Source organism: Labrus bergylta, chromosome 21 (assembly GCF_963930695.1).
Source record: "Labrus bergylta chromosome 21, fLabBer1.1, whole genome shotgun sequence".
In the NCBI taxonomy this organism is placed as follows: domain Eukaryota; kingdom Metazoa; phylum Chordata; class Actinopteri; order Labriformes; family Labridae; genus Labrus; species Labrus bergylta.
In genome coordinates this window covers 23443948-23469715 of record NC_089215.1, presented here as the reverse complement: position 1 = coordinate 23469715, position 25768 = coordinate 23443948, and the positions used below count along the sequence as shown (strand labels likewise).

The 25768-nt window shown below is 40.8% G+C and overlaps 1 protein-coding gene across 1 annotated transcript; it reads right to left on the bottom strand.

Annotated features, from left to right (window-relative positions):
- Positions 1-10198: 10198 nt before the first annotated feature.
- On the bottom strand, positions 10199-25726 carry LOC109986748 (ubiquitin carboxyl-terminal hydrolase 31). Its single transcript, XM_020637528.3, has 16 exons — positions 23488-25726; positions 19394-19531; positions 19080-19168; positions 18000-18092; positions 17626-17761; positions 17325-17475; positions 16946-17132; positions 16733-16844; positions 16540-16634; positions 15593-15670; positions 15311-15440; positions 15018-15137; positions 14647-14872; positions 14402-14560; positions 14159-14311; positions 10199-14078 (listed from the first exon to the last, which is right to left on the bottom strand). The coding sequence occupies exons 1-16, from the start codon at positions 24037-24039 to the stop codon at positions 12556-12558; spliced, it is 3942 nt and encodes a 1313-aa protein (XP_020493184.1). The 5' UTR covers positions 24040-25726; the 3' UTR covers positions 10199-12555.
- Positions 25727-25768: the final 42 nt, after the last annotated feature.

Below are 25768 nucleotides of genomic sequence, written 5' to 3'. Positions count from 1 at the left end.
AGAACTCAGTGTTTTATTAAAACATGTTATGATAATAATAACTGGGTCCTCGAGGGGTAGGGAGGCCTTCAGAAGGATACAATACCCCCTGATGGAGTCTAGACATTGGTGGTGGTGGAAGTATGACTTTGGAGGAATTGGTCATGAACACGGTTGAGATGGAATAGAGGTGACTGGGGTGGAGGAGGGTCACAGACTGAGACAACAAACTGACAGCGAAAGAGAGGAGAACAGGTTTTTAAAATATGACAGCAGCAGGATGATTGGTCGGTAGAGGTCATGGCAGAATCTGCTTGATTCATTGCTTAAAGAGTAAACACTCCCAATCAGCTGGTCACCAAAGCAGGGAGACAGAAGGGGTGGAAAGAATGAATGTGTGTTCCCGCAGAGCTCCATTTCAACAATAGACTGTAGGTTCAAAGTTGTTGGGCTGAATGAATAACGTGCTTAAGTACACAGACTTAATAAAAAAACAATGGTCATGTTTACACAGGCTGTAAACTGATTGGTCATCTTTAGTTTACTGTAAGGGGTTAATTATATTTTGCAGGCTGTATACTAATGCTTTCCTTCTTCTAATTTAGTTCCACTCTATTTTTGGAGTTTTCTGGCTGAATGGTTGACATCACCAAAAGGTTTTTTAATTCCCCTTTAGTAACTCACTGTGCAAACTGTCAGAGCTTGAACTGGCTCTTCTTCATCCATATTTCACAGCAATTACACTTTTAAGAGCATGTAGACTTTAAGATAAAGTTTTCTGAAAGATTTACTCTTGGGCTTTTTGCCTTTATTTAGACAGGACATAGAATAGAGTATAAGGAATCAGGAGAGAGAGAGGACATGCAGGAAAGGAGCTGTGGGTTGGACTTTAACCTGGGCCGGCCGCTTGGAGGACTATGGACTCTGTACGGGGTGTGACCTTACTACTAGGACATCAGCACCCCTCGAGAGATAAAAGTGTCTAGTTTGGCATTACGACTAATATTTCCTCTTTATACTGCCTCATATTATTTCATTGTGAATACACTCCAAGAGCTGTCCAATAATGCTTCACTTCCCTTTACGACTTGGGAGTCATTACACTGTAGTAACGGAGTAAATAGACTGTAAAATAGAATAGATTCCCCTGTTTGCCAGTTGTTAATTGTTATTAAAAGTCTGTTAAAAAGTACAATGGACTGTGTTTTACAACTATTTCCCTGTGTTATCTTAGAGGGGACCTAAACTAAACCTTCAGCTTAATGTAACAATACCTATACTTTTCTTTACCCAGTGCCTAACTTTGTCCTGTCTGAATGCAGATTGCTTACCCCCTTACTTACTGGACTTCTTAAATATTAAAATAAGTCCTTGAGTTCTGTATGCACCAAAAAAAGAACGTTTTACTCTGTGGCTGAAATATAAAGCTTGACATGTCCAATGTTTAAGCTCTGAGCTTGTCACACAAAACAAAAATAAATAATGACGTCAAAACAGTAAAATGCAGATCCTACAACTAAGCAGCAGAACTGAGGATAGAGCATAGAGACTGTGAAGGTTCAGTGTAGGACAGACAGACGTACAGGACAGCACAGACTTGCTCAGCATCTTAATGTGAATCACAGCTAATAGACGCTGCAACACTAAACTCAGAGATAGAGTTTTCTTAACCCATAATAATCATTAGGAACTGTTTCACTCCCAGTGAAATGTAGGACATGTCGGTCCTCTCTGTTATACATACCTCAGAAGTCTGCTACTTTTATCTGTCAGAGTACTACTCCATCTAAAGCCCTTTTAAAATTTGCATGTAACAGAGTGTCCTTTGAAGATTTCTCGGCGTTTGATACAGAAATACAGAAAGGCGAACAGAAGGAGCCTTAAAAAAAAACCTGTTCTTATTTTTACCTGGCTATATGTTCAGGCTCTCATTCTTCCTCATTCTCTGCCTCTTTTGCGATGGTCATAGTGCATTGTTAAGAGAAGAATCACAAAAGGTGCTCCACTCTCTGTGACCCCCTCTCATACCAGACGTCTGAATTTTTGTCTCTCTCCCTTTTCCCTCACAGCTTTTCTTCCCCTCTCTCTCTCTCTCTCTCTCTCTCTCTCTCTCTCTCTCTCTCTCTCTCTCTCTCTCTCTCTCTCTTAACTTAACTTTCTCGACCTCCATGTCGGGGGGCGTACAGGCTGTGTGGCTGCACCAACCTCTGATACCCTTCTTGTCATCATTCTTGCCAGCAGTTCATTTGTGTGGCTCTCCTCTGACACACAGGTGAACATCTATGTGGCCGTCGCTGTGAGCGGCAACTCTCTGTATGGTCCACATGGGTCCTAATTAGGCCTGAGGGCTGGAGAATGAGCAAAAATCCCTGAGAACAAGCATCAGCCAGAGTCTGATTAGACTGAGCGAGTGAATGACTCTCCAGAGATTGCCTGCAGGTCAAAAAACTCTCTCTCTCTCTTTCTCTCTCTCTCTCTCTCTCTCTCACACACACTCATCTTTCACTTTCAAATATGAATACCCTTAGGAAGAAGCCAATGCAAATCATGCAATACTTTGCATTCAGGAGCACTATGATGTGACCTATTTGCTCTCCAGCTAATGAGGTGCTTGTTAAGCTTAATGAGTATTTGTTAGAACTGATACTGAAACTTGAATTGTTATGAAACATTATTGCTAAATGAAGCATTGCAAACAAATCGGCCCCATTCAGGACTGTGTGTAATGTGTTGAGTGTTTGGATTACACTTTTAATCCAAAGATGTTTTCCTATTTCCATTTTCATCCATATGGAGCAGCCTGGTAATTATTTAACGCTCAAAATACCTGAAGGATTAATTCTTCAGTGCACTATTGATGAGTATAAGTTACTGCTGCTGAGACTAAAAAACAAGTCTTCAAGGACGAGAGCAGACACGTATTTTATTTTATCTTTCACATTAGAAGATTTTAAAAGGAGGCTTACCTTGTTTTTGATGCAATTGTTTTAACATTATGGTCCAATATTGATTCAGAATTAAAGCAGCTTTTTGCTGAGGGGGTGAAAACAACACACAAAAGACCCTCTTTTCTTCACAGAAACACATCTAAGTCAGGTCAGGAGGAATGGCCGAATGCAGACTTTAAGAGTTTAAAGTCACAGTGGTGTTCATCAGGCTTGTAATGTAGTTAATGTACCCTGTTGGTTAATGAAGCTTCAAACATTCACTCTTTGGATTTTTAATGAGGTAAGAAGTTAGTAGGAAGCAGTGGCAAAAATGATCCTTCCCTGAGACCTTAATATTGCAATATTTTCTATCTGGTATGGTTCTAACAAAGCTGTAACAATTTTAAATGCATGCCTACAGGAAAATGCATTTTGCATGCATGCTCTATTTAGGAAGCACCGAATTAAAATATCACAAAGCACTTGCTCTGGATGTTCGCAAGAGATAGAATGAGGTTCCCTGCAATCCAAGTGAGACAGCAGCTGACACTGCAGAGGCAGAGATTCAGCGATGTACCTCGTTCAGTCCGAGCGCTTCAGAATAGTTTAACTTGTGCAGCCGACAGGATGTCCCAGTGGTCGAAATCACCAGTGGCTCAGGAGCCAAATTAAAATGAAATGCTGACAACTGTGGCACAGTCTCAAGTACGTAATGATACACGTTCTACTACTATTTGAGGACCAGTGTTGGAACTGCAGTCTGTGGGGATGACACTAAGTAAGCATGTTCATGTGATGTGCTCTATTAAGCTCAGTGTGGAAACCAGGGAAGTGAAGAGGGTAGAATGTTACTTCAAATGTTGGCCGTTATATCACGTCAAACTATAATAAATGTGACATTATGTCATTGATGGACTGTTCAAAATCAGTACAACATTTTACAGTTAATATAATAAAGATAAACGATAAGATATAAAAAGATACAGTATGGTACAATACACTACACTACTATACCTGTGTACATACCAATGACATCCAATAATGACACCTATTGCTTCACATTAAACACATGAAATAAGAACTCCTCGAGGCTATGTTACAACCTGTAGAGCCTCAAGAAACATTTAAGATTTTGATTGTTAAAATCTTTGTATAACAAACTGCCTAAGCCTTTCTCACTCCAGAAGAAAGTGAGAGGAAGATGGGGAATTGTTTAGATTGTTTAGATTGAATTTGTGCTCTGTGCCCCCCAAATTAGCAGCGCTTGTTTGCTGCGCTCTCCACCACTGTTGTGTGCTTGTCAGACAGAAGAGTGATCTGTTTTCTGTGCAGAAGCTAAAGTGAGGTAGAAAGCTGATTCGACTGGAGGAGTAGTAGTCAGACCTCAGCATCTCTCTCACCAGGAGATGTGTTCTAATTAGAGCGTGTGCCTCGTGTCTCACTGAGGAGAATAACAAACCTCATCCCAAGCTGCCTCCATATGACCCTCGAGCAAACCCAAACACATCAGATGTACCGGCCACCCCTGGACTCCACACCACACCTGAGCCAACATGTTGTGCATTAGGATCTGTGTTTGGTGTTTACATCATGTGGCAGCGCTTTCTTAGCAGGAAGCCGGAGTAGAGCTGGAACAGGAATGAGGGAAGACAAATGGTAAATGGTAAATGGACTTGAGCTTATATAGCGCTTTTCTAGTCTTTCCGACTACTCAAAGCTTTTACACCACATGTCACACCCACCCATTCATACCCTTTCACACACTGATGGTAGTGATCGCTATGTGTATCATCCATCAGAAGTAAATAATCCATTCATACACCATCACTGAAGCAGTGGGAGCAATTCAGGGATAAGCGTCAACAGACATGTTGCTCAGCTGGGGATTGAACCCTCAACCATCTGGTTGAGAAGTGACAACTCTACCAACTGCCAATTAAATCCTTCTAATCATCAACATCTGTTTACACCTTAATAGCAAGCAAAATGGAATTTATATCATAAGGGCAGCCATATTTAAAATGCCTTTTAGAGGAGGTGTGTTTTCTATAGGTTTTGGAGAATTCTTAAAGGAAAGACAAACTGAGCCTTGATGATGGAAACAGCAAAGATTGTCCAGTATAAGCCTACCCTAATGTGGAATGCACGTCTTCTCTTAATCTAACAATATTTTGGGGCCCCCCCATACCACTAACAACATAACTGTGATCACCACTTAAGACTCAAATGTATTTTTTTCCCCGATATGTCTTTTTTAATCTCAGAAACAGTCTAATTAAACATTGGCCTTCACAAAGCAGTCTAAACTAATCATCTATTCACACACTAAACCATTTCCAAAGCAACAAAACAAAAGGAAAGAGCAAATAGTTGATGAAAAAAAAAACAATTCATTGGTTTATGGACCCTACAGACCATTCAGCTGCTCATAAAGGGGTCGCAGCCCACAGTTTGGAAATCACTGCCTTAATGCATTTAAATGCATCAAAGGGGGAATTGTATTCAGAGGGCTTCTCAAATTGAATGAGAATGATTTAATAAATATAAATATGTGGCTTTGATGTGTTTTAATGAATAATGACTTTGTGTTTAATCAGGTTTTATTAGCTCATATAATGCAAAACTTTAATTTTCCTTATACCTATAAGTTAAATTTTTAAACTTATATCTTTAGCAACATTATATATTATTTAATTTATGCACCAATGTTTTGATTGATTCAACATTTGCCTGAGTTTTTCACTAACTCTATTATTCTTAATCTCAGATAAAAACCTATTAACAAGTCAACAAAAGAAAATCCTTGTGTTTTCCTTCCTTTGAATTAAAATCTTCCTCAATCAGGAAATAAATTCTTTGTTGTGCCAATAAACATCAGTGCACCCACCCACACACACACACACATGTGCACACACACGGTGGAGGATGGTCCAACCTCCCTGGGCGGCTTGTCTCAGATTGGATGTCAGATGCTGGAGACAGCTGCACTCATCACAGCTTTTTATGAATACATTACCTTTTATGTTCATCCAAACACCCATTTCTCTTCCTCAGAAAATCAAAGAGGACAGACGTTCACTCACCAGTCCTCTGAAAAAAAGTGGAACTTTCAGTGGGGAAAAAAATGCGTTGTTTGTACAACCAATTTCTGTAGCCAACACCCCCCCCCCCCCAAAAAAAAAAAAACCGCTGCAAATCTTTAAGCTTGGTGGTAATTCAAACCTCAACTTTGACAGAGTGTGTGTGCAGCTGTTTGTGCCTGTATTTTGTGAAGCAGTGATGGCTTATGAAATATCAAAGTGTGTTATTTGCCTCCATGAAACTCTACAACATCAAAGGCTCTCTCCCCTTCTCCCACAAGAACCAAGGATCTTCCAGTATTTTTGTCCGTATTGCATCTCAGTGTTGCTCAAAATCCTCTAATGATACAAGATACAAGATGGAAAGACTGCTGCCAATGGAAAAAAGGAAAAGAAAATTTAGGTGATGATTGACATCCCTGCATCTTTTTATTATTCCTGTGATGTTCGTCCAGACACACTGATGCCAGAAACTGTGGCCTCACACTTTGGCTGATGCAGCAATCTGGTGATATGTGTCTCTGTTGCCTGCCAACCACCTGGCTGGAAGAAGCATAATCAACCTCTCAGTCAATCATTCTGCGCACAGCCAACGGTGTAGGATGAGTGTCAGAGGAAGCGAGGCAGGCAGGCAGGCAGGCAGACATGCAATAGCTGTACGTCCAACTTTGACACTTCACACCTTGCTCTCCGGCATCCTGATGAGTCCTGTGTGTTGGCGAGTTCTAGGGATTCTATAGCTACACAGTATACGCTCAGCATAATGGTGGAGAAGTGAATGTGCAGCGTGTGGGAGGAATAATCTCAGACTTTTTACAGGTTAAAGTTTTAGGTACATCCTCTGCCATCTTAAGCAGAAGTGAAGAAGTCCTTCAACGTCCAAGAAGTTTGGAGATAATCAGCACAATTAAAAACGTCCATCAAAAGGAGTGCCTTTACTATCAAATAAAGAGAATAATGATGAACTTCTTTGATATGGCACCTTCAAAAGAAGATTTACAAAGTGCTTTGACAAGCACAGCAAAAGCAGGATACTCAGAGAGAAGCTACTGCATTGAGGAGACTGAAAGATGATGAAAAATGTTGACAGAAAAACATTTAAAATGCAAACATGAATAGCTGAAAACTAGTAAAAGCAATAAATAAATAAATAAAAATCAAGAGTATAGATGTGATAAAAGATAATATAAAATTAGATTATAAAAGTAGAGGAAACTGAATCTGTCATTAATCAATGTAACCATGTAAACATCATATCCACATTATCAATTAACGCTCATATATGATCAATAGGGTTTCTTTGAGTGCATCCACTTAAGGCTGTGAGTTTGTGGTTGTGGCTCTATTGCAAAATCACAAATGACTGCACAAGCTAAAAGTGAAGACTAATCTAACACTTTATGGGACTTTCTCTTGGCCAAAAAAAGGACAACATGGCAGTCTCCTTTGGTGTTCAAGTTGTTTTCAAGGCACCAGTCTCTGCTCTGGGGTTATGTAATTCAACCATGGAAGTCCCACATGACACGTCATGTATATTGCATTGGCTAAAAAGCAGCTCTCTCTCCACCAGTGCACTCAAGGCTCGCTAGATTCTTCATCTCCAATTAAAAGGGAACTAAAGTACTGCATCACTGGACTCAAGAGAAGAGAAATAATTGACATCCTCGCTCCTGAAACAAGTGAATAATTGAATTTGTTTTTCATTCAGAGAGAAAAAAAAGGCTCACACTGTGAATACACTTAGCTATGGGTAGGTTGTTGCTCGCTTCAGATGATGAATTGAATAGGAATGAGTTGGAAATTGTGGCAAAGAAGAAGAAAATTAGAAAATAATGAAAGATATCGTGAAGCAAAACAGATTTCGTTTCCTGTTTTATGTCAATGCTGCCTACAATGCAAACAGTTAGTGTTGGAGCGATTGAGGACATTTAGGAGGACAGGCTGATGGACTCAAAGGTAACCAAAAATAGTAGTTGGACAGTGTATTACTGAACTACAAAATCTGAGGATCTGATAATACTAAAAAATGGAAAACACTGATTTCAGAAGGCTCAAATCATTTCATTGTTTCTGAAACACTGAACTCAAGTTACCTTTCAACAAATACTTCCTCTGTAGCTGTTAAAAACCCTGACATGGATAAAACTGATAATATATAAGATATATTTTGTATTGGTTTAAATTAGCAGACAATTTAAGATAGCAGCAAGTTAGTAGCTACTATAGCCAACTATTAGCATTTACTGTACAAAATGATGCAAAGTGTTGAAATGAATAAAGCAAAAGCAAAAGTCGAGAAGGGTAACCTACATGTCTTGTAAGATTGTTAAGTATTAGGTTCTCAAAGCCAACAACATGATAATAGTGCTAAGACTTTTGTCACTGTTAGCTAACAGGTAGCAGTAGCAGTAGGTTTGTGATAGTGTGTTGACAAGAGCCAAGGTGTCATTCACGGCTTAGAAATGAATAATTGTTGAAAACATTATGTGCCTTCTTTCACCTAAAAGGAAACTAAAAGGCTTTCATTTTCTCACTGAAAAATCTATAACTTAAGAAAAATGTGAATTAAACATTGTCAGTGAAATCTGATCGAATGGATTTTTTGTCAACATAACTCGTATTAGTAAAGCTAAAAATGGAATTACTTTAAGAGCTTTTTTTGCTGTTCCAAGCTCTTCAGCGATGCTCTGATCTATAAATACCAACATGTCTGACTTCAGGCCTCTTCAACTGCTTTTTAAAGTTTTCCACATGTCTACAACTTTTTTAAACATATTTATGTCAGTGTTTTATTAATATAGGAGCAGTAGGCTATTATTGATTTTTTGGAATTGGTAGTTGTAGTTCAGCTATTTGATATATTTTTGGTGCAAGCAGTTGAGAATTAATTGGATTTAAGTATTCAATATATACTGCAATATCAGGATTTTATGAAGTTTAATCTGTTGTACAATTTAATGTATTTCAATAGTCAGTAATGTCCCACAATATCACGCCTTAAACATGATAACATAGGATTAAAAGAGCAGTTTGTGGCATCCTTTTAAGGATCACAATGTTGCTGTCTAGAGGAAATAGATTGAGATTGTACAGGGGTTTTATCATGGTGGTGTTTATTACATGTTCTACCCTTTGTAAGCCCCTTCAACCATGTGGTCAAACATGAATCAATCTAAACTAGGAGCAGAAAAAGTGAAAGCTTCTGAAAAATCTGTCCCGCTACTCTTTTTATCCAGGGACACAGTGTCTCGAAATGGAGACTTAGTAGCAGCACTAAGGATTGAATTTGGCCACAGGAGACACCAAGATTGGATTGATCAATAAGATTAAATTACCGTTCTTCAATGCACCAAGAAGAACATTTATTAATGTAGCAAAGGCAAAAAATGGAATGTAATTCATCTCGTTGGATGGTATGTTCGGGATTTAAGAAGGGTAATGTCACGGTTTTGTGTGTTAAATCCAGATAAAAGTTGTTGAATTCTCCAGCAAGGTCTCACTAATGATGTTCTCTTGGAACTGATACAATTGGCAAATGATTATTGATTGGAGCACTAGAGGAGGCTGGCTGCCTTACAGCATGATCTTGTGCTGGGTTGCAGTCTGTGGGCTTTTTAATTACATTCATACATGCATAACAATTTTAACAACCCTCACGTTTTTCTAAAGAGCACCAAGACAAAATGCTCATTTGTGATCAACTCTGAGGTTTCCTTTATGAAAGTCTGGTTACAGCTCCATCACACCACAGGGATTTATCACATTTCATCACTTCTCAGGCCGCACAAGAGGCGAGAAGTGAGAGGGTGAAAATGTAATTCCCCAAACTGAGGTCTGTTATACAGAATAACACGAATAGAAAGACAAAGAGGGAGCATTAACTTTTAATATGCCTGCCTTGGGCCAAACTAATAAAACCACAATTGAATCAGCTGTAAATAAATGATGGTGCTGTAGTTTAATAACATATCATCTCCCTCGCTGGCAGCATTGGATTTGACTGTACTATATATCTTAATAATCCTCCAAGTTCAAATGGAAGGGCATTTCTCCGGGACAAACTCATGTTGTAAGTGCTGCTTTATTTTACCTCTGTGAACACAGACGTTTTAGGTGAACACTGAGCTCCACCAAGTGGAGAAAATGAGAAATGTTGTTTTGAAAAACAAATATAAATATATCAGAGCCGTAAAAGAAACCAACCAAAGCCACTTGTCTCAACACAATGTTACTTAATGACATTATTTTATTTTGTTATTGTTGTTTTTCTTGATTGATAAATCAATGCCATGACACACTGCTACCCCACAAAAATGGATTAACACAGTATACTCTGAAAATGACATGAAATTCCAGAATATAAATGGAAAAATAAAAATTCTCATGCATTTGTGAAAATAAGCATTCACACACGTGTTGTATGAAGTTACTGCATACATTTCTTTTCATCAACACTATGACATACATATGTCAGTTTCTATACTGCATGTTGGACGTAATAGCACAGTATGGACACACTGTTGCCAGCAGGCACTAATGATGTCATTTTATTCCGCACCAGGAAGTGACAGAAAGCTAAATGAAGTAGCTTGAGGTCCGGCTGTTGGAGTTGCACATCACTCCTCCACTCCTCCACTGCGACACTGACATTCATAGACCTTTACTTCTGATGCATTTTGTTACTACTGTCGTAATGAGCTTACAAGTGTGTATGTGGGGAGGGGGGGATGCATTCAAGTGCAATCTTTCACAGTGACACTTCTAGTTGCCAAGATTTCAGTATTGTTGGAAATTTAGGGGGAGATTTGAATATACAAATATTGAATTTAAAAAAATCTGATTGGACAAAAAAAAAGCACTGTTATAAAGGTGAAGTTCTGAAACGTGAAAATGCATGTTCAGAAGCAGAGAACAAGCCTGCCCAAATGCCTTGGATGAAACACTGTTTTTGGAACTGTTTCACTGTCGTTTTTCAGTTATCAAAGAAGATCCGGTTTCACTTCTCAAACCATTAAAGATGAACAATTAAAGTGATACTGCATCTTGTAAGATGGCCATTAAAAAAATGTCCTCGCAAACGTTTTATATTGTGAGGAAAATGTGAGACAAATGAATACAGAAAACATCAATTTGAAAGTGAGTTGATTTACTTTGAGGGGGTGAATGAGCAATACTTATCATTCATACAAAATGTATATATTACTTTGAAGAAATGTGCAAACAAAGCTTTAATAAAGGATGCCTTAACATGCTCTCTGATGCAGGCAATTTGGAAAAATATACAGTTATAGAAATATATACACATCCAAGAGTAGCACGTCTACATACTCAGTGTGGGCATTAGCAAGAGTCTGCTTGCATAGTTAAGTGCATGCATAAGCAAATTTTCTTCATGCAACATCTGTTTTACAAGTCATGAACGGTGATCTCAGTCTGAGTCGGTGAGTTCAGTGTCGGTCTACTCTGTTATGCAAGCTGAAGATGTGCACAAGCTGTGACGATGGGCTGACTCAAACATACCATAATGCTCTATGTACATGTACAGTTTAAAATGAAGGCATCCCAGCTGTCTTTGAATGTGTCGTCAGTGTGTGTAGTGGCTTTTTTTTTTTTTTTTACTTTAACCCAGTGTTCATCTGAGAGGAATGTTTGGAGATGTCTGGCAGTCTGACAAGAAGAGGCTGATCCCCCTGTGAGGCAGATCAGAGGCGGTGTCGAGGTGGGACTGCGTTTGTCTGAGGGGTAACAGGTAAATAAAAACACAAATATTTAAAGGACCATTACAAAGGAAGGTCTCCAGACATTAAACACCAACGACACATGTGTCATTCCTTCCCTTCTCGACCAACCCTCTTGATGACAATCTTCTATTTCTTTGCACAAAAACACTTAAAGGCTGTTGCACAAGTACTACATAAAGGAGCGTATGTAAACAGCAGCTCAGGTTAAATAGGCTTAAGTGTGGTTTACTTGAAACAACATTTTCAGTGCTTAATAAATATTAAAATCCAGTTATAAATTTACCAACACCTGCAGTTATACAATTTAGATTAAATACTTTGATTATCTGAGGCACTGACGTTTGAAGTGGACATATGGCTCTCGATATTGAAGGAGAGCTGTACATAAAGATTTTGGGGGGGAATCATTTCACTGCATCAGTGTGATAAAACTGGACAGTAAACTTCCTTTGGTGACTAAGTAGTCCGTGTTTCATGTATCTCACTTTCCATCTTTGTGCAAAGTCAGTTTAAATTTCCACCAGCTGCTGAGATGTACCTCTCTCCTCTACGCTAAAGACAGAACAAGGCAATCATTTCAATACATGTGCAGACCATGCTTATTTACAATACAGTATAATATTACTCAAAATCAATGCAATCCATAAAAAGTGCTTAGTTAAAATCCATTCCTAAATAACTTTTTCACAATGTGGACAGTAGGTGTCCAGTATGGCAGCTGGTTTCCAGTAAGCACTGAAAAGCTACAGGTGCTTTAAAGATGTCTGGTTTGATGGTTAAAACACCTCAGAGCTGCACTTAGAGAGATTGTTGTCAGGCCGTTAAACGTCACTTGGCCTTGTGGCTAGTTTGTGAAGAGTTGATGGGGATCTTTCTCGATTGCATTGTCTTTTTAGCAGGCTCTTTCTTCGAAGGCTCTTTTGCATTGGCAGAAGACTGCTGGAGGGTTGTTTCAGCTCCAGAAAGCTTAGACCTTGTGGAGGGCAGCAGTGAATGTTTAGCTGTAGCAGACGCCTTCAGGGACTCTTTGTCTTTGGCTGAGGTGGCGTTAGCCTCTGAGGCAGTGTTCTGGGCTTTCTTCCCAGCTCCCGGTGGGACTCCTTCTTTAGCTGCATCCCCTCCACCCTCCTCTGGACTTCCCTTAGCTTCCCCCACCCCTGTCTTCCCACCATCAGCTGACTTGCGGGTCTCTTTTGGCCTCAGAGCCGTTTTAAAGAAGGACAGACCTTTCTCCTCTGTCTTACTGTTCCTGCGGGGCCCTCTTGATGGGGGGGCTGCACTTGAAGAGGAAACACCCACACTGGACGATCTGAGACTTGCCATAGAGGAGCTGCTACTTGAGCTTCGGCCTGCTGGTCTGTTCTCAACAGCCCGACCTGACCTGCTCTCCCCTCTGCTCGCAGCACTCGACCTGGAGGGAGGACCTCCACCGTTAGCCTTCTTCTCTGGGACCAAGTTTGACCTTGAAGAATCCCGGCTCGTGCTCCTCTCTGCTGCTTTAGTCCTTCCTGAGGCCGAGCTTTTCTCAGCTCCTGCTCTGGGTGACGTCCTCCTTGGAGGGTACGAGCTTTGGGATCCTGGGGAGCCGCTCTTCCTCTGCTGGGAGGAGTCAGAACGTAACACCTCCGGGGTTTGGGATGCACCTTTCTTAGAGGGGGTCGCTGTTCTTGAAGAACTAGCCTTGCTAGCTTTAGTCGCACCCTCGATTTTGTCCTTGGGGCTGGACGCTGATGCCGCACTCTTGGTCTGTGTTCGAGAAGGTAGCTTGTCGACAGCAGGGGATGCAGGAGACAGAGAGCTTGATGACGTGGAAGAGGTGGCGGGCCGCTTCTTAGGACTCCTTTCACTCTCCAACCCAGTTTTTGCTGAAGTCCTTTTAGCACCAGCGCTATCTGCTACCCCATTTCTTTGTTTTTGCTCTTTCGCTGCTGCCCCATGTCGAGGACTGACCTGTTCAGCAGTGTTGACAACATTGTTATTCTCCCCTGCTTGGATGGGGCTCCTCTGCTCCGTCTGGGCCGCCGCCTTGGACTGAACCTGCTCGATCAGCCTCCTACTACCCAGATTACTATCCAAAGCTGCGAGCGCTGAGCGGCCAACAGACAGTTTCTCCAGTTTAGGTGACCCAGGGAAGTTGTCAACCACTTCTCCTATCATCTCCAGGGTTGGGGAGGAGGAATGGGACTCCAAGGAGAAGCGTGAGGGAGAGTTAGAGCGAAGTTGGAGCTTAGCGGAGTGTGGCCAGGTTGGTTTGCCGCCATTTTCACTTAGCACCAGTGGGCTGGCGATGGAAGATCTTGAGGAGAACGTTTGTCTCTGCATGCCTCTTACTGCCTGCCGGCTCGATAAACCTGCATGTTGGAAAGACACAAATCAGCAGAAGTTTCCTTGAGAGTTCGTGTGATTGTGTGCTTTTAGAGGAGTCTCTCACCATCATCCTCGCTCCGTTCAGCAGCAAACTCAGCAGACTCCGAGAGCGAGGCCAACGAGGTGCGTCTCGAGGAACCCGAGGAAGCTTGGCTCGGCGGACGGCTTCCCATCAGTCGACTTATCCAGTGCTCACACAAAGAGGAGCTAGTGGATCCTGAAAGATTCCACGCAGACAGTTTTTCAATCTTTATAAGTCTACCTACCTTTTAACAAACGATTGTATGGAGTTATATTAATAAATTACCTCCTACAGAACTGTTGGCAGACCATGATGGGATTGTGGCGCGTCTTTGATAAAACAGAATGTAGCCGGTCTGCTTACAGACCTCATCCTCAGGGATAGGCTGAACATCGCTATCATCAAAGCAGTACCACTGTCCATCAATGGAGTTCTTACAGTGAGCTTCAAGACACAACACAACAAAGTTTAATAATAAATCTTTTTAGAAATAAAAAGTCTCTTAATACAACAGAACCAAATGTCATTACCTGTGTAATGTCCCCCCTGCATGGTCCCATGATGGTTACACACTGCGTACAGGTCATAAAGGTAGTCCTCCGGGTCACGGCCCATACCATAAGGCCGTCTCCACGGTGACCAATGGGAGGGGAGGCTCCAGCTGCTCTGGCTCCTCTTCACCATATGGGGTGCCATGTCCATGCCTGTGAGCGGGAACTTCACCATGTTCTGCATCTTCATTCTCCGATCTCCGTCCTGAAGGTACAACACATTTATGTATGGCATTTCATTTATCACAGCCAGTTAGTCAGTTCCACACATGTTTTCTCTTTCTCTCTTGTATTTTTGTTTTATTTTACTTGGAAAAGCCTGATGCGCTGTGGCGCCTTTGTTTGCGTACCTGTCTGAAACGTTTCAGGTGGAGTATGAGGATGTCCGGCAGAGTCCACAGACTGAGCTTAATGCTGCCCTGCTGAAGCTGTTTACAGTGTGGACATCTCCATGCATCATCAGGAGCCAGCTGAAAATCACGAGAAGAAAAAAGGTATTAAAAATATTCCTGTGGTCTTGAGGGGAAGAATTACAAATTAAAAAAGCTATAAATAATCAAAATAGTGCTGCAAATCAGAGTCCATAGATTAAAAGAAGTATAATCCATCAAAACGTCTCCCTTACTGACTGGACCCAGCGTACCTGCTCTTCTTTGGTGTAGAGCTGAAAGCACTGGGCGAGTGAGCAGGTCTGAGGCTGCAGGTGCTGCTCCTTCGCCTGCCGAACACTTTCAGCATCGGGGATGTATTCATCCTCTGTCCTTTTGAACAGACTGCAGGCAGAACATGATGCAAGTCAGGGGCAGATAAGAGGGAAGTCTTTTACTACACCATATTTATGTTTGGACACACAGCTCACATATCCTCCTTGAGCCTAATAAAGAGTATGTGACTGGTGCTTCAGTCCTGGCCAGAGAGTACTTACTAGTCTTTTGTCTCCTTGTCCCATTCAACAACGATTTTGACATGAGGAGGACCTCCAGGACCACAAGACTTGAATGCCCTGTAGAAGAGACTCAATTTTATTTCAGTTTCAGCTTCTTGGGTTGGTTAAATATTCACAATTTTCCCTCCGCCACCCATCTTTTTTACTTCCTTTATGGTTAATAGATAACTAACAAACTGAAAATTAAATGAAACAAAGACAAAACTTAACTTCAAAATAGAAATGTAACACTTTGGAGTAAGATAAAGATATAAGTTAAAAAGGCATTTTAAAATCAATTAAAAAAAGGTTTAAAAAAGGGGGTGGGTTAAAGGAGGGCAGTGTGTCTTTGTTGTGTTTTCTTAAGATGATCATTTAAATCAGATTCATATCAGTACAGGATAATTAGAGGCCACACTGGAGCAAGCTTCAATGTTAGACTGTCCCCATAAGCCACTCGTTGTTAACAGGAGAGAAATCATGGGGGGGAAAAGACTATGAAGGTCATCACACAGAAATCTTTTGGTAATGACTTTGAGGAGGACCATGTTTTTTTAAATTGCACAGAATTCTATAAGGCCTTTATAAGTCTACTGAGGTACAATAAATTGGAGCTTTTGAACTGTTAGGCTGAGGTTTTCATTTCTGCCTTTTCATGTTTTCATGCAGCTGTTGAGCAGCAAAACACTTTTTTTTCTCATTCCCCACATTTGAAAAAATCCATGCAACAAGCACAGAGGTCAACACATTCTTAGAAGAAAATCTATAACAGCAGACGAGCTATTATACATCTCAGGAGATATTTTAACATCAGTACTACCAAAGAGTCGGCCTACATACTGAAGCTCTTCAATCAACTTCAACTGGATTGAGCACACTGCAGGCTTTACGTAATGACTGAAGTGAGTGTACAACACTCCCTCCTGGTGTTGATAAGTGGTAATTACCTCTCCACAGAGGGATGACAGAGAGGCTGCTCCTCCTGAGGCAAGAGATATGTGATTCCAACCACTCCTACCACACGCAGAGTGAAGGGCCCCACCTACAGAAGATCAGAGATTAGACAATAAAACATTATAAAATGTCAGAATGATGGAAAGATTGTTAAGATCAAAAGGTTTTGATGGATGTAATAAGGACCTGCACAAAGACTCCAGGGCGCAATAGATGTCGCATTTTCTCCAAGATTTCTTTCTGAAGTACATCCCATGTTACCGTTCGCTCCAAATACAGGATAAATGGATTACCGAACCTGCAGGAGGTACAAAAAAATAATAAAAAATGAGAAAGTCTGACCTGCATCAGCTTGACAGATTTCTTTGAATGAATAACTTTAAAGATATTGTTTTATACCTGCGTCCCTGCTGTCCGGCACAGGCTCTGTTACACACCAACAGGACAATCTTCTCCGCCTGTCCGCTGTTCTTATTGGGACTCTGAGGTGGGCTTGTTGGCTCTTGTATTTGTGTGGGTATCCTGTTGTTATCTGTGCCATGCTTTAGGTTGTTCTGGTTAAGGTTGGCATGTGGGCTCCCACTCCCTGTTTTAAAGACGTAAAATACACAGTTACAAACGTGAAAAAAGCTTCTTTAGAAAGTCAATCCAACAGTCTGGTCCCTGAATCAACCGCTTCTCCAATAATACTCCCTTCCTGAACTAATCTGAACTCCTCCTGGCATAAGGATGACGAAGAGCTAAAGTGATTTCTAAGGGAATAAACAGGATGCTGTACCGCCTCGCTTGGAGCGGATCTGCTCAGGTCTGAATAGCTCAGGTGTCTCGAAGGCAAAGATGGAGTCGCTCTCCTGAATGATCTCAAGGTCATCATCATCGTCACAGAAGGAGCGATGAAAGCCGTCAAAGTACATTTCAGTGAGGACGATCTGAACACACGAGGAAAAAAAGACCATTTAGTTTGGTGAAAATACAGGAAACTAAACCCTTCTCTACCATCTAGTTTCCTTTAAGCATTATCTTTTTTTATGACAGTGCATTAATGGACTTAAAAAAAAAAGTTTGTAATAAGACGACACCTGTTGGGCAGGGATTTTGGTCTCTTGGGCCACAGCTTGTCTCAGCCTGGACACGGTGCCAGAAAGAGGCACGGCCACCCCGACTCGCATACAGTGGGAGCACTTTCCTTGGTACACCACTGTCACATACAGCGGCCTGCAACACAGAAAGACACAATTTTAATTGGCTGTTTCATAACCAGGTCTGGACGGATGTTGCAAAGATAGACAGAAACTTCTAATTTTAGCTTCCTCCTGTCAGATGTTTCTCAGAGTTTGACACTCTCTTTAATGCTCCGCTCAGTCTGGCTCTTGTCTCGTAACATTTTTGGATACAAGTATTATTATTATTGGTCTGGTGAATATTTATTTCTTATGAGCTAGATCCAGCTTACCGTGTGTGAGGTACTGGGATTGGCAGTGAGATGCAGAGGAAAGGATCAAAGGTGTTGCTCTGTTTCTGGCAGTGAGGGCAGGTCAGAGAGGACCTAACCAGAGACATGATGAGAATCAATCAATACAATACAATACAGCTTGAATGTTGTAAACAGTTTAAAGGAATAGCTCAATGTTTCTGAGAAAACATTCATTCATCATGCTGAGATTAAAAAGATGATAGTGATCTCTTATCGGAATGGAACATTTCATTTGATGTGAAAATCTGGTTAGCTTAGCATCAGAGCTAGAAATAGGGTGAAACAGCTAGATGGGCTCTGCACAGAGGTAACTTTGCTAACAACTTACAAGCTAACTAAATTATCATTTCATAAATCACAGACCAGACTCCATGAAGTCCAGCATGAACCCCTGAAAACCACCTCCTGTTAGTTTAACCCTTTTTTGGTACAATTCTAACAGCAATAAATAAAATTTTCATGATTCTGACGTGATGGAAGGCAGATTTTGTTACTTGGGTTCAAAGCCAGGCTAGTTGTTTCCTTTCCCTCGCCGGTCTATGTGCTAAGCTAAGCTAACTGGCTCTAGCTGCATTCGATATCTAACTGTCCAGAAGACTGATGAAATAGTGGCAGTCTTCTCAAAGTGTTGCTCTGCACTGTTTATGTTGCTCTACAGACCATAATAGTCTATTAAGACGTTGTGCATTGTTCTGTTCTTGATAAGTTAGCTGAATGTTTGAAACATTTCAGAATAAAAGATATTAAGTGACTTAAGATTATTTTATTGTGTTTTGTGTTCTGCTTTCGTTTACTAATGTAGAAGCATGCTGGATGACATTGTGGACTTTGTTTTATTATTAGAGTTCCTCATCGATATTCAGATCATATCAAAACTGGTAGAAATTCAGTGTTTCAGTTTGTTGTAAACAGATTATTTGTTTTTTCATTGAATTTGAATTATGTGTTTTGTTAATTAAAGTCTTGTAAAAGAGGGGCAGATTATATAAGACTACTCTTCCTTCTGCTCCTTTTCATTCAAGATTATTATTATTATTAGCATTAGCATTGAATTGTCACCTGTATTGTGCCTGAAACAACTCCTGTACAAAAGAGCCAGGTGCTGGTAGTGGAGAACCTTCAGGGGGATTTTCTTCTTCTACTGGAGGCTGAAAAACAAGACAAACACAGTTATTGAAGAAAAATAAAATGTTGTGCTTTTTAAATAACTTTAGCAATGTTTGAAAGATCACAACTGATGGAAGACACAAAAGAGGAAACATTCATTTGAAACACTGGTTGCTTAGATGTTTACATGGTACAGGTATGTAGCTGGATAAAGAGTACACTTTGCTTCAGTTGTGTCCTCACACTCTGTAAAGCTTGTTGTTTACCTTCCTCGGTGGTCTGATCTCAGGATGGACGATGTGGTTGAGGTCTTCATGAACTCTATCCAGCAGCCAGAGCAAGAATTCCTGGGCGTCGTGCTGGGAGTTCCCCTTGAACTGCAGGGCGCTCTTGGACACCACATTCTGCAGCAGACAACAGCAGGGCACACACATGGTGATTTACGAGGACATTTTCCATTTGTGACATCACTGCTTATAAAATATTCAGGACGTTTGACCGGAGTGAAGATCAGCACATCCTAAAGGTCAGCAGAGGTGGGTGAGGGGGAGACACAGGCGTGGAGTAGCTCTGTAAAACCAGGACGAGGGCTAAGAATCGACAGCTTGTCGAACTGACTGTTAGCTATCAGATATGAAAACAGTGTGTACTCTACAGAGCCGCCAGCTGTAAAGTCACCTTCACTGGCTATCAAATGTCACACGAGGTCAAAGACACGAGGGGACAGAGCACTCGGAGCCGTCACAGCCGGCCCCATGGGACTTTCTGCCTCATTTTGAAGGCATGACCCGAGCAGCCTCAGCACTTTGAAAAGCAGCCCTAGAAAAATGTGCAAATAAAGGGCTAGCCTTTTCTTCTATGACTTTGCCACAAAGGTTGTTTTAAGTAAAGGTTTGTTGAAAAAAAATCACATCTCAGGTTAGTCTGAGAACAGGGAAGAGAAGACAACTCTGAGACAGTCAAAAGTGCATCTTTATATCAGCTGAGTATCGGTATCAGCAAATCACCAATCACAGTCGCCAACACATATCTGTTGCCTCACATCAATTAAAGGATGGTAAGCCAGTCAGGCCCATGTTAAAACCTTTTGCTTTTGGAAAGAACAACAAACATATTTTGCATGGAACTAAAACTAGAGCTTAATCATAGCTCGATCAAGATGTATTTATTTTTTCAGTTTTTCTAACAATAATGCATTTAAACCAATTTTAATAAAACAGTATTTGTGTTTGGGCCGTGTAAGAATTGAAAAGTGCTTTTATCTGAGTTTGTGATTGATAACCAGGCATGTTGTTTCTCCAAAAATGATTCTTTATGAGTAAGAAGGTGAAATTACTGTAACGGTTGATTTGTAAATGTGTAAGATTGAATTTGTGCTTCTTTAAAGGACATGTGAAGAAGGCTGGAATGACATGAACAGTGTTCAGTAAAGGTGTTTTGATGCTGACTTATAGTGGTCCAGGGCCTGGAGGGGGGAATTAATAACAACAAAAATAAACAACTATGAATAATTTAAAAAAACAACAGTATTAGAATCAGCTCTTGACTAAAAAGTCATTTTCAACATCAGCTCTGATTTTCTCATCTAGATTTAGATGAGAAAATCAGAGCAAACTTTTAAAAACAGGCCTTTAAACTGTTGGGAAGAAGACAGTGAGTCAAAATAGTGATTGATATTAATGACATGTTGTTGTTGATATGTTAGACATATTATAATATCTCTTATCCTAATACATAAAGGACTGAGTGAAAAACACTTCTTAAGTGACTAATGTAGAACAGAAATCTAACAAACATTTGCAGCTTGTGTTTCCCTGCACTATTAAAAAAGTTCTAATAAAGTCATGTTATGAAATGTTATGAAATGATGAGGCAGCAATGTTTTTATGGGTTTATTTTTCCCTGAGCATCAACTACCAGGTGACTAACAGGAAGTCGATCAGAATACCTGCTCTGATTGTTTCATAGAGTAAAAAGTCTTCACCTCTGTACTTTTTAAGATCATTGATTTCCTATTAAAGAATATGTTTCTGATGATTAAATCACACTGTTTTAAAATTCAGCAACTGATGGCTGGGTACCACCTTATGACATCTGGTCCTGGATACAGATACCTCTGAAGGGAACCTGGAGTTTTCCACCTTTAGAGATGTTTTTTCACAAGCAAAACAGTTTGTTTTTGTAAAATGAAGAAGTAAAATACTCGATTACTACACAGAAAACCAGATGTGTTCACTGAGAGGTTTGAACATAACAGAAAAAAATGAGTGGCTTTCTATTTCTATTTCTTTTTACAGTACGCTGAAATATAGGAAACATACTTCATAAATGATTTGGAAAGACATCCTCCAGATCATTGTTTTCTCATCTTGAACTGAAGATGTTCACATGTTCTTTTCTAGACAGGAGCCACATGGCATGAATAATATGAAGTAGTACTCCAAATAATAATGAACAGATTACACCATAACAAAGGATTCTTATTCCTTCAACAGAAAAACATCTAAAAATAAGAAAATAATGATCTATGAAATCACGTGTTGTATCACCATTTGTTTGATTTACTGCTAAGTTTAACAGTCACATTGTCAAAAATAAGAGAGTTTGGTGGATCATACTTTGATGTGTATACAAAAACAACAGCGTCTGATGTACACTGTGTCGGTTAATTCCCCTGTGTTATTAGTACGGATGTCTTCCTAATGATCTTTAAGTGCTCTCAGTTTGGGCTCACAATGTGGTCTGAGGGAAGAGACACACACACATCACATGAGCAGTCTTTAGTCCTAATGTGTACCTTAAAAACAACTGCATGTTGTTTCATTAGTGGAAAATAAGGTTTGGGAAAAATAACTTGAAAAGGACAAATGTAACTTTTTACAAACTCATTAAAGAGACGGTTTAGGAATGTCAATGCTTTGGTTTTAAAATGTGCAGTTCTTTGTTGTTTTCTAATCAGAACATGATATATACAGAATGATGCTATAAAAAGAAAGAAAAAAATGTTTTTTTATCAGCTGAAATATTACATTCATTCATAAGGGAGGACATTTGAGTGGCTATGAGTTACAGATAGGATTTTCTAGTTTGTATCAAATACCACGCTGCTGAATTTGATGAATATTCTTTATCCAAGAGTTTGACAGTCTGAGTTTGCACTTCATTTCCAAACTAAGTTACACATGTTCAAGGCCTCTCACTCTGAACACAATAATCTATATTCAATCAGACAGTTTGTACTCTGGCTGGCAACCAAGGTAGATAAAAAATGGACAGAAATAGTAACACTGTCAAGATTAAGCAATGGGTTGAATGGTCCAGTTCAATCTCTGTCATGTATTTTGAGCTTTTCAAAGAAGAAAATGGGTTATAGGACAGAAGAGGGAGGCATAAAATAAAGTATCCCTGATGTGAACAAACACATCTTTGTGATTGTGGCACACCAACTTTTTGATTTCTAGGACGCAGGTTTCTGAGGAGGAAAGATGAAGTAGTGAGAGAGGCCTGAAGAAAGGCTGATAAGTATGGAACAGATAAAAAATAGATGAGTGTCATTACAGCTCTGCTGACCACTTACTGTACAACAACTTTCAAAGAAAAGGTGTGCTGATGGGGAACAGTCTCTGCTTGTTTCATTAGGATTTATCCTCCTTCTGAGGGCCCTGCCTGTTTAAAGGATGAGTTTTATGCCTCTGTTGCCAAGTGCTTGATCATTGGTGGGTTGAGCTGGACATCTTAAAATAATAATACAAAGGGTAGACCAAGTTAAATGAGCTAACTGTGGTTGGGATTTGGCAAGCCATAAATACAAATTGGTTGATTGATGGATTGTCTAATCCTGTGTGGAAAGGAAAGAAATGTCATGAGGTTTTGAAAAATTCATATTTCATATTGTGGGCTGACCAATGGGATCAAAGCATTAACATATGATTCATAGATGTCACCTTTGTGCTTTATGCTTATGGCCTCACTCTTCATGTATTATGCTTGATTGCAGTGCAGTCAGCACAAACTGAGGCATGGATGACCCTGTTTTGTTTTGTTTTAAATATAGATGTGGACTGACTAAAATGTAGATAAGATTTAGGTTGGTGTGTCTGCTCACTAAAAAAGATCATATCCTCAGCTGACATTTTTTGTTTGTAACAAGTTCCTGTGAGAGTTTTAAAATAGCTCAGGGGCACTGAAGATATCTGGAAACTTTGTTCTAGGAAGGTAACATGATCTAATTTGGGTCTTTAAAAAAGATCCAGCCCCTCTGCATCAGTGGATGCAGACTGTTTGTCTTACTATTGTTGTTATTGGCCTACTTTTGAACATCAATACAATCCCCTTGTTAGGCCCCCCTGTATTTGATTACCTTGAAGTCTCTGCTGTGCTGAGGTGTGTACTCGAAGGTCCACAGAGCCCGGACCAGCCCGGAGAGCTGCTCCGTCACCTCCCCAGACTCCTGCTGCTGCTGCTGCTGCTGGCTCCCCTTCTTCTGCACCAGCACCCCGTTGGACTTCGTTTTGTCACTGCTGCTGCTGGTGGTGGTCTCTGCCCCCTTGAACTGCTCCAGAGCCAGGTACTCTGCGAACAGCTCCGTGTTGCTCAGGCACTGTAGGATTGCGTTCATGAAGCAGGTGTTCCCGTGGTTCTTGAGCCCGGCAACACCTGGTACTTTGTCCCCGAACGGGAACCCCCCACAGTCGCTGTCGTCTGACGGTAGCGACCCCCCGATGGTGTTGGGGATCGAACCCGCGTCGTCCTTCTCGTCCTCGGCGGCCTGCTCGTCGGTGCCGAAATGAGACAGAGTCGACAGAGTCCGGAGCACTCTGTTCATAAAGCTCCCCACCGAGCGGACCGAGCTCCTCCGGAAGAGCTTTTTGCTGAAGGATTTCTTCTCCTTGTTACTGACAACTTTCGACATGGTGGCTCTGATTGACTTTCCCGCTTTTTAATGCTTTAAATGCAGAAATAAGGGCCCCCCTCGTGCACAGATAGCCCCTCTAGTTTGACAGAGGCCTGAGCTTATTTCACAGAAACATAAAGGCCTGTCACTTCTGGGGATCATATCATATGGAAGCAGTAGCATCAAACCAGCCCACTTGCAACACTGCGTCGGATTGCATAAACAGCCTCCATGGAGAGCCGCTCGGGGTCGTCCCGCAGCAGCCCGTAGCCATCCTCTTTACCGGTCCTCCCGGTGACATAACATCACCTGTGTCATTGTTCACACACAAAAACAAGGCGCTGAGGAACAATGTCTGCCGGACATAAATATCAGCGTTCACAATAAGGCTGAGAGTGACGAGCTCATCCTTTATTAAAGAACCCGCAGCTCCACCCTAACAGAAGGTATTTCTACCCCTTTAGCAGTCACATCCGCGGAGATGTTGGCGTGTTGGTGGTATTTACCCGGTGCTCGGTGGATGTCTTCCTTAAATCGCCTCCACAGTTGGCGCGCGCGCAGGAGGAACACCCTGACCCGCGCGCCACAGCCTGCTGCTCCCTCGCGCTCGGCTGCTGCTGCTGCTGTGGAGCATCGCTTCCGGTGCCAGATGTGAATGGTGTCCACAACATCCGAAAGTTTGTCTTTAATTCAGATACTTATCTCACTTTGCGTGCGTCTTAATTCCTCCCCTTCCTCTTTTCAGATGGTTTTCACGAGCAGGCCGCTTCTTCTCCCGTCTCCATCATCATCTGTAGGCTGAGATTCTGTAGGCAGGCAGGCAGGCAGGGCGGTGACGGCTGACGTCAGGGCCAAACACTGGTCCATGTTGGAGGAGAGCAGGTACAGCAGCATGTGATGCCGGATGATGCTCCAGTCCCGTCTCTGGACACCACGGACACTTTGGCAGCAATGGCAACATATCATCACAATACTGAAGCTATAAATAGAAATTCTCTTGACATACCGTGCCAAATATGACGGTAGAAAACCCTAGCTGAACAAAGGTTAGGCTACCATTATCCAAAATAATATCAATGCCCTATAGGCTTAACAGTGGATTTTATCTTAATATTAATTTAATTGCCTCCTGAAATGAAACAAATGATACATAAAAAAAAAGTATTCCTGTTATCTTTAGAATTAAACCTGTAAGTAATCAAATCTTTCAAATGAATGATCACTTCTGCACAAGTGTAATTAATCCTGTAGTCCAAAACATTATGAAGTGCCAATCACTTTTCTATTTTATCAGATGTTTTAATGATATTCTAAAAACCGTAAGATCTGCTTTTATCATTCAGGATTCTTACCTGTGTTCAGAAAAGTCCTCCATTTCTGCATGTATTTCCTCGACAGTTGAACGTGACAGACAGACACGACATTTTCATGACTTGAGGGTGAAAATGCATTCTGTATCAGTTCAGAGCACAAAAAATAGGCTAAAATGCTGCACTTCACGGACATGAGTAAAGTTATTTGTTCCACAAGTGGAAGTGTACCTTGTATTATTCTATTATTGTATTTTTTCTCCCTTTATTTAACTGATGTACATATGTTTGATTTTTAACTTGTTATTTTTGATCATTATATTCCTGTTTTCTTGAGCTGTTGTGGCGAAAAGAATTAGTAAAAAAGTTTAACTTTATCTTTATCCAATGTAAGACTGTAAAATGGATTTAGAAAAAGATAATTCATTTAACAACAC

What these genes read in the sequence shown, in the direction of transcription:
- LOC109986748 (XM_020637528.3), bottom strand. Translation starts at nt 24,039, where the DNA reads ATGTCGAAAGTTGTCAGTAACAAGGAGAAGAAATCCTTCAGCAAAAAG. An exon ending in TTGTTTCAGGCACAATACAG is followed by an intron (nt 18,093 to 19,079) that starts GTGACAATTCAA and finishes GTCTCTGGTTAG; the next exon opens with GTCCTCTCTGACCTGCCCTC. An exon ending in TGTCATCCCTCTGTGGAGAG is followed by an intron (nt 15,671 to 16,539) that starts GTAATTACCACT and finishes TCTCTTCTACAG; the next exon opens with GGCATTCAAGTCTTGTGGTC.